Source organism: Strigops habroptila, chromosome 1, assembly GCF_004027225.2.
Source record: "Strigops habroptila isolate Jane chromosome 1, bStrHab1.2.pri, whole genome shotgun sequence".
Taxonomy (NCBI): domain Eukaryota; kingdom Metazoa; phylum Chordata; class Aves; order Psittaciformes; family Psittacidae; genus Strigops; species Strigops habroptila.
Genome location: NC_044277.2, coordinates 22,082,450 through 22,091,512, shown reverse-complemented (window position 1 = coordinate 22,091,512; position 9,063 = coordinate 22,082,450). Strand labels below are relative to the sequence as shown.

The 9,063-nt window shown below is 40.5% G+C and overlaps 1 protein-coding gene across 9 annotated transcripts in view; it reads left to right on the top strand.

Annotated features, from left to right (window-relative positions):
* Positions 1-6,519: 6,519 nt before the first annotated feature.
* VPS13B (vacuolar protein sorting 13 homolog B) overlaps positions 6,520-9,063 on the top strand; it is a 444,484-nt gene continuing 441,940 nt past the window's right edge. For 8 of the 9 annotated variants that reach the window (XM_030480557.1, XM_030480551.1, XM_030480566.1 and 5 more), the window contains exons 1-2: positions 6,520-6,688; positions 7,379-7,556. In XM_030480557.1, the coding sequence (XP_030336417.1) occupies positions 7,410-7,556 (147 nt within the window). In that variant the 5' untranslated portion in view covers positions 6,520-6,688; positions 7,379-7,409. The remainder of the gene's footprint in view (positions 6,689-7,378; positions 7,557-9,063) is intronic. The other variant, XM_030480526.1, reaches the window with a different exon arrangement.

The following is a 9,063-nucleotide window of genomic DNA, read 5'->3' as shown; positions in this document are numbered from 1 at the left end:
ATCAGCAGCTGTGTTCTATTTGGAAGCGAACGTCTTTTCAATACACTAAATTTAGACCTAATTTCAATTTCTAGAAATGTCATGTGTTTGTTCGAAAACATGATAAAGGTGATGACAAAAACATCTGGATATAAGGTTATGAGACCTGTTACCATGAAACAGGTGATTCATGTGGGGTCAATCTTTGAAAGAGAAACTAAGAATTAATTTCTGAGCATTCTTTCCATCTTATAGACTCATACATATTTGTTCTTAGGTATGAGATATTTATCTAAAGCTTGAACAAGCTATCACAAAACTAGTGTCTGGAGGTCAGCAAGCTTTATTTTTGCAGTCTGTGTCACAAATGTAAATTACTAATAGATTGGGTTAGTCGTATTTCCTTAATTTCTCACACAGAACTTCAGAATTTCCAATATGGAGCAAGATTCAGAAAAGAGTGAGAGCCTACCTAAGGCTTCTAAGTTATATGCTAGGATGAAGAGCTAAAAAAATTACCAAAAGTTCCGGAAATGACAAAAAGCCTTCCTCACATAAAAGATCCAAGTAGCTCAATTATATGCTTTACATGTTCTCTTTTTAGTCCTTTGTCTCTTTTGCAGTCTGATTTCAACTTATATAGACTGATTTCAGTGTTAGGACTGATGTTTACTTACCTATAAAGCCCAGGAAACCCAGATCAGTGCTGAAATAACAAAGATTTTATTCACATGGAGCTGTGGCTGCCAATCAGGTTCCAAGGGTGGCTGTTTGGAACTGACATGTTTTCTTGGCTTTGCAGTTCTTGTAGCTGTTCAACATGCCTGATATTCATTAATATGAGCTCTACAATATACAAAACAAACCTAAGGACATTTTCACTTACATTAAGAAGAAACTTTAGAACAGTCTTCAGCTCCTGCAGAAATGCTCCTGGCTTCAGCTGCAGGACGAGCCAAAGAAAGGGCATCACAGAGGGTTATAGCTTCAGTGAGAAACTCATTGTCCTGATAAATAACAAAGGGAACTGGATTTTAGCACAATTCAAGCAAAAAATATTCCTGAGCTTTGCCATTTCTATTTTCACCCTCTAAAAAAACAACCAATGACACAGAAAGAAGCTGTCAGTTAATTTTTATCTTTCAATAACATATAATATTGTTAAAATCAGGAAAATAAATATGTATTGAAATATAATTTTGTATATTCATGTATTTATTATTTATTGGAAATTATTTATAAATACATATAAATATAAAATTGTTTTGTAAATACTTGTTTTGTAAATAAAAATATATAAATATCAGAGAAATGTGGTCATTTAACTCTTGAAATGCAGGACTTTTCAAAGAATGTATGCTAGAAGTTATTAGAAATACATATGTTTTGCATGAACAGTACAGCAACAGTCAAGCAAAACCTGTGTGAAACTTTTAGTGCATAAATCTCCTAGTGCCTGGGGGCAGTAATAAATTACATGTTTCTTTACATAGACATTTTAAAATTGTCAAACATACATTTCATGTACTGGAATCAGAAATAGTATCTTCTTGGCTGACTTTTTTTGATGTATTCCATAATTAGGTGTAGAAGTCAAGGATACCTCTTTATACCCAAAGGATACATAAATCCTTTATGCATATCGGAACAGGTCAAATGTCTTTATATACCCCAAAATTTCAGCGCTGCAATACAGGTAATCGTTCTCCTTTGTTACCAGTTCAGCAAAAACTTGGAAAACACTTTCAAGTTTTAACTTCCCTGGTTTAGATGGGCATGCATGCCTCTCGTGAATTACTTGGAAATTATACTCCCAGAAGACCAAAACTGCATTGCTTGTACATTCCCATTCTGTTCCATTCATGTTTCCCATCTTGTCTTTCATTCATTCTGGTGTGTGAATAAAAGTTCAGTGCCACAGGTATCTTGGAAATGCAATATAACCTCTGTATCAGAGGTTTAATAATTCCCAAAACAATCTGAACATATCTAAAAAGTATTTATACCTGCAGTTTACATTTTAAATCACCAGTTACTGTAGTTGCATCCTTACATTTGGGTGCACCATCACTGTCTGAACCAGGCCCTTTCCAACCCAGCCCTGCGCACTATGGTTAAATTGGTTGTTAGTCCATTGTACACCCTTCTGAAAAGGGGGTTCATCAGACGTTTGCCCTGTTAACTCAGAGTGAACGCTCCTGGACAGAGGAAACACTGGGGAAAGCTGGTAAAGCTCCTGGGTTGGGTTAGCACCCAAATCTCCATAAACGTGCCTCATGCCCCTGTGCCCCAGGCATTCTATTCCCAAACTGCTACAGGGATTTAAATTTACCAGATTTAGATAGTGTTGGGAAAAGTGATTTCCTAAAAAGCCAGATGAGGCAGCAATGAACTGGATTATGCATCAAAAGCTACTTGCTTCCAGAACTTCATGACCTTTGTTCACTAAATTAATACTTTCCAATTTTACTTAGCTTGAATTTAACTGTTTGAACAGACTCTTGCTTATAATCATAGTTACAAAATCTAAAATTACTGTACTTTTATTTTAATGCTGATTTTCCACTCAGTCTGTTTTCCTTAACACTTGAAAAATTTTCTACTTTAAGCCTACAGCTGAAAGTTTTTTCAGTATAATTTTCAGGCAAAATTTAAGGAATAGAAGAACAAACAAAACTTATGATAGACAATCATTTGCACCTTTAAAACTAGAATATATCTAACATTCAGATTACAATGAAAGCCTATGTGCAATTTCTTTTTTTTTTTTTTTTTTTTTTTTTTTTTAATTTGGTTTTATTTTTTCCAGATTTCAAATCTGTGTGAATTTTGGTCAACTGGAAAATAACTTCAGAGTAATAAAAGTGGTATGGCAATTTTTGTCTCCCAGTTTTTGATGGCTATACATGATTTAATAATTAAATAACATTACATTACTAATAAGCTATTTAATTCTAATAGTGAAACAGATGATTGATTATATTGCTTGCTTTTGTTGATGTAGTTTTTAAATGTCTGGAAAATATTAGAAGATAAATAATTTTAGTCAGTTTAGTCATGAGCACAGGAAATTCCCAGTAAAACAGCGAGTGCAAATCTTAATATATTTATATATATTATAATAAATGCACATTTATATACATATATATAAGATATATAATGCACATTATATTTTGCTACGGATAATAATTTGTAGTTGAAACAGAAAAAGGAACCAAGAAATATTACAAATTAACTAGTCCAAATTTTAGCACCCAAAACAGGAAAGGAGGAAGAAGCCCAAGGCATTTTTATTTCCTTCATAGCTGTTTCTAAAACATCTCTATTGTATTGATTATTTAGCATTATCATCTCTTTCATGCTGTCAGACTCATGCTCTCTACAGGGCACCTTGGTAGGGTATAAAGAATCATAAAACAGCAAAGTCTTCTCCCACTGCCCACACCCATGCCACTGTACTCGGAGGCATCGAAGCAGGACAGGCAGAATCTAAGCAAGACACACATGGACAGCAGCTTGCCCAGTAAGCTAACCCAGTAAAGTGCTCAGTATTAGCTAAGGGACACAGTGATGGAAAAGGCTAGAGGATCGAAAACTTTTTTGCAGTGAAAAAAGGAGCTCCTTACAGGTTGTCTCTCAACCCTCCTCATCAGTAACTTCAGAGTCTCTCACATCCTGCAAAAAGAGCCTGCGCCAACCGCTAAAAAATCTATTTAAATGTTTAATTTCCTTGTTTTCCACCTTGACTCAGATAGTGGGATAGCCACTTAATCAACCTCTACCTTTTCTTGACTTTCCTAATTTTTTATGAACTCTATTTTCCCCTTCCATTTTGCACTTCATTGATCCCACTTCTGCTGCAGAAAATGGCAAACCACCCACAGCAGCAACACCACTTTGACAGGTTCTTTTATGAAGCTACAGTCCCCTGCAGGTAGATACATTTCCTGAGGACTTTCTTGAAGCTCTGTTCCCTTTTCACTTCCAGCCAAATGTTACACAATTTTGTGTATACTTTCCCAGTCTCCAGGTTAAATTGTATCTACTTTTGATAGCTTTTAAGGGGTTCGGAAATGCTCAATTTCAATGAATGAACAAGATGTGTGCACCACTGGGTCTGCACTTTTTGGTTATACCTATGCTGCATGTTTCACTGAATTGCTGAAATACTGAATAGATGGGACTACCTCAGGCAGTTGACATTTCCAGCAGACATGCCCTCGTTACGTTTGTATGCCCAAGTTCATTACTACACACCACCTGCCTGTTACCTGCAAATCTCCCATGTACTCACCTCTCATCCCTTTTGTACATCAGAGACCTCTTGTAACCCTCTCCAGCTACTTACATTTCATGCCATCCATTTCCTTTCTGTCAAAGACTGATTCCCTCATGATCCCTTCCTCCCATTTTTTGTAATTTTTTTTCTTCTCTAGGAAATAAATATTCAGGGCATCAACATACTTGAACTGGAACTGAGATGGAAGTAGTTATAATGAAATGCTAGCAACTGCCAGGAAAATAACAGAGTTGTTCTGAGCTGCTAGGTCTGCCAAGCAGCTGCCAGGAGCACTACGTGTCTCCCCTACTCTTGTTCTAGTTTACTGATTTTCACCAAAATAGGGCGTTGTTCTTCAATTGCAAACTTTCAGAAAACATTCCAGTGTTTGTTGATTGGATGTGTCATTCAAAAGTAATCACATAATGGACAAAGAAACAGAGGAATGTTTTTCAGTTGAAATTAGGGCTTTTGATGCACGCTTAGAGTGTGCTTCAACATTACACTTATCTGTTGGCACATCCCTCTGTTGTCAATGCAACTCTATAGGGAGGATGTGCTATAAACAAGGATACTTCCATTAACATAGATTAATTCACTGAGCTGGCTTGCAGCGCAGATTCCCCAAAAGTTCCACCAGTAAAACTCACCACTCCTACAACTCTAGCAGATGGGGCAGAAACATGTAGCAGTTGTGTCAAGGAACTCTTTGAGAACATTAGCACTAGATAAATTGTGAGTCAGAAGCACATCATGGAATCATAGAATGGTTTGGGTTGGAAGGGACCTTAAAGATCATCTAGCTCCAATCCCCCTGCCATGGGCAGAGACACCCTCCATTAGACCAGGTCATTCAAAGACCATCCAGCCTGGCCTTGAACACTTCCAGGGATGGGGCATCCACAGCTTCTCTGAGCAACCTGTGCCAGTGTCTCACCACCCTCACAGTAAAGAACTTTTGACTACGTTGAAATGTGTCACCTACCTGCTACCACCTTGTAGCCACAGGTTAACGTGCCACAGCTGCTGAAGGACAAACATATGCTCCAGTATGCGCTGTGGGAGTGGTGACCATAGTAAGAGGAAAAGCAGTGCAAGCTGCTTCAACCCTTTGTGAAGTGAATGCTGTCTTACGGGCAGTGATTCATGAGTGAAGATGGCACAGCAAGTGAGGCAATGTTATATGTAAAACAAGGGTAGATTCATGACTAACTCAGCATGTGCATACCAGAGGCAGAGTAGACAGACAACCCATCAGGAGCTGGAGCCTTCAGACCTGGATTAGCTCAGCCAGATTTCAACATAGGTACTGCCATGGGAGGTGGACTCCTACCCCAGTGCTCACTGTTTGGGCCCAGCTTCGCACAACCCCACCCTGCATGCCACATACTGCGCTCTTTTCTGTTTCCAGCTGTGTAACACCATGCAGACAGAACACACAGGATTTCAGATTTCTAGGAGGAATGCATAACTCTATGGGCGTATCTTGGGCTTTTCTTCAAAACTCAAATCAGAGGCATTTGTAAAAGGTTTTTCATTATCTACATCAAAGCCATGCCCACAGGCGCTGCCTGCTGCACTTCACCCTGGAGAAAACGGTCCCAGTTCTTTTCCAGATCATCCACATGCCAACCTATGAGGAGCTCATTACCTCATGCTTTTCCACGGAATTCACTTGCTCCCTGGAGCAATCCCCAAAGGAAGCAGGGTTATGGGGAGGGCTCTTCTCCCTGATCAACATATCGAGCTCGCAGCACACACAAAATCGAAGGTATTCCTATGTAACTTTCTTCTTGCATGTGAAACGGTGACATTCAGAACCTGAGCAGAAATTCACTCAAAAGCAAACCAGAGAGCATCCACCTTTATTAAACACAGTGGAAACACACAACATGTTTGTCATCACCATGATTTGCCCCAAATTCTCATTCATCGTTAGAACACTGTGAAGTAAAATTTGGAGCTGGAGCTCCAACACACCCCAAGGACTCATGGTAACACAGTTGAGACCCGCTCACTCGCCCGCCCCGAGCTCCTCTGCGCTGGGGACCTACACCTCTGAGGAGGCAGGGGCGGCCCCGCCGGGCTCTGCCGCTCGCACGGACCCGCCACGCTACCGCCCCTCCCGCCCCGCTAACGGCCGCGGCCGCGCCCGCCAGCGCCTAGCACAGCGCGTCACCTCCGCGCGCTTTACACCCGACTTCCCACCCCGCCCCGGTGCTGCCGCCAAACCCTTCCGGCTGAGGCGCAGGCCCGGCGGACGCTGGAAGAGCGCACAGGCGCCGGGGAACCCGGAAGTGCCCGTGCGGCGGAGCCGGAGCCAGAGCGGGAGGAGGTGGTCGCTGCGCGGGGCTCCCGCGGCCCGGCCGGCCCGGTGAGGGCGGGGGAACGGCGCTTGGGGGACAGGGCCTCCACCCCTCGGAGGGGCAGGTAAAGGGGTGCTGAGGGGACGTGGGGCTGGGGGGTGTGTGTGAGGGGTGTTCCTGGCTTCGTGGGTGTGCCCGGCAGGGGCTGCGGCGGCGGTGGTGGGGTAGGGAGGGGTTCCCTTAGGACAGCGGAGTGCTGAAAAGGTGGGGGGGTGGCGGGGAGTGGTGGCAAGCGTCAGTGCACCTTCGGCTTGGGTTGTGAAGGATGCTGGTTTGCTTAAAGTTAAGGGTGGCAGGAAGCTGGCGTTTTATGGCGTGTACATGATGCTCAGGTTGTCAGGTCGGTAAAGTGTGTCTAAGATGATGTTTTAATATGGACTTCTATCAGTTAAAAGTGACAGGGTTTCTGTCATTTAAATTTTATATGAAAGCATGATAGGTTGCTTGACCCCCTTCTTCTCTGTTTTGGGTGGGTTGACTTTTCTTTTGACAGTGAACAAGCCAGTGTTTAGTTCCAGTGTATGTATGTGTATAAGCTGGAACTTTGTAAATGCAAATAGATGTGCTTTCATCTTGCTGTGTATTTCACCTTTATATGTAAGTATATGTATCTCTACATAGAGACATATATGTTTAGAAAGCAGAATTTGAAATAAAAATTTGCATCCATCCAAACAATGTGACTGTTGCTTTATTGAAAATTAGGCTGAGAGATTTATAAATAATACCTCATTGTCTTATTTTTTTTCCTTAGTGCTTGCCCTGTAATACAGAAATCTTCCAGAATGCTGGAGTCCTATGTAACTCCTATTCTGATGAGTTATGTGAATCGCTACATAAAGAATCTGAAGCCTTCAGATCTACAGTTGTCACTCTGGGGAGGAGATGTCGTACTTAGTAAACTTGAATTAAAACTAGATGTGCTTGAACAGGTATGTTTATAGTAGTTGCAGTCTGTGTCTTTGATCCAAAAGAAGTTGACTAATTTAGGTTGGTCTGCACAGATAAAAAAATGTTCATTTCATACTCGCTGGTTTTTTTCTTACGCAAGTCCTTTATTTTCCCTGCATTTAGTTACTTTTGCGTTTAGTTCCATGCCATTTGTTTGGTAATGAACGGTAATTCTTTGCACATACTGTAAGTTATGGGGTCTGAAGAGAATGGCTTTTTGTGGACATGTTTCTTCTTTCAGTAACCATTGTTTTACAGTATGAACATCAACTTAATTGCTTTTCCAGTCATATTTACTAGTTGCATATTGTAACTAATTCAGAATGTCACAAAGTAGGATCTCTAATTGCGCATGCTAAACAGAGATTTGTATTCTCTGTATTGTTTTATAATTCCAGGTTTCATCATTCCAGTTATATTTAAACTTAAGAGTAACTGGGGGACAGAGTTGATCAACTGGTTTGTGTGGATTAGGTCAGGGGCTCCAGGCCTTTAAAAGACAAGCTTGACCGAGTAAAACACTTGATACAGAATTTGGAGCCTGCTGTCAACATGAAATAATTAAGTCTTAGTGGACGGACCGTTTCCTTGTGTGCTTATCTGAGCTGACAAGCAGTTGGGTGTGTTACCCCAATAAGTCTGTTTTCTGTTGGTGTAGTGAGTCTTAGCTGGTGTCCTGTCTCCAGATGTAGTCCAAGTGAAGGAGCTGAGAGAAATGCAGCAAAAAATAATGGGAGATTTCGGCAATATGGCCATTGAAAGAAGAATAAAATAGACAGGGAATGTGTTTTTAATTTTGAATAAAAGTGAGACAAGAGAGGACAAGAATTATGTGGATGAGACAAGAAAGAATGGAATAAATTGCATTCAGAAACACTTAGATTGGACATCAAGTGAAATTTCCTCATTTTAATGGGATTATGAGGCATTGGAGAAGACTGAGGAGGTTGCATGGTCTCTATTGGGAGACCTTTTAAAATGTGAAAGAAATCTTTATGGTTTATTAAGTATCTCTGATCCTGTTCTGGAAGAGGAGACAATCTTTCAAGAGATCCTGTCCTATTTTCTGTGCTTCTGTAAAGAGCCTGATTTGTCTTGCTGGAAGTATCTGGTGGCCTGTGTATTTTCTATCAAGTCTTTTGGCTCTTCATTTTTTTGGTTCAGCTTGTTATTAAATCTGGCACACATTTGTATTGTCTACTGAAATAGCACAACAAAGATTTCTCTGCATGGCTGTAAGAAAAGTTGGCTGTGCAATTAGGATAATGTCAGACAAATTCCTTTGAGAAAGAACTGTCTTCTAGATAAGCTGTGCATTTGGTTGTATCACTTCATTTTGAAAGAATTCCTGCTTCTGTTTCTTTAACTGTCTTACAGTTAACTAGGCAAAAATGAGAACATGTTAAATCCATCCAGCAAATAGTGGAAAAAGTTCTATTCTAGAGTACCTTTTGAAGTAAACTCGTAACTTACACATGTGAACACAAG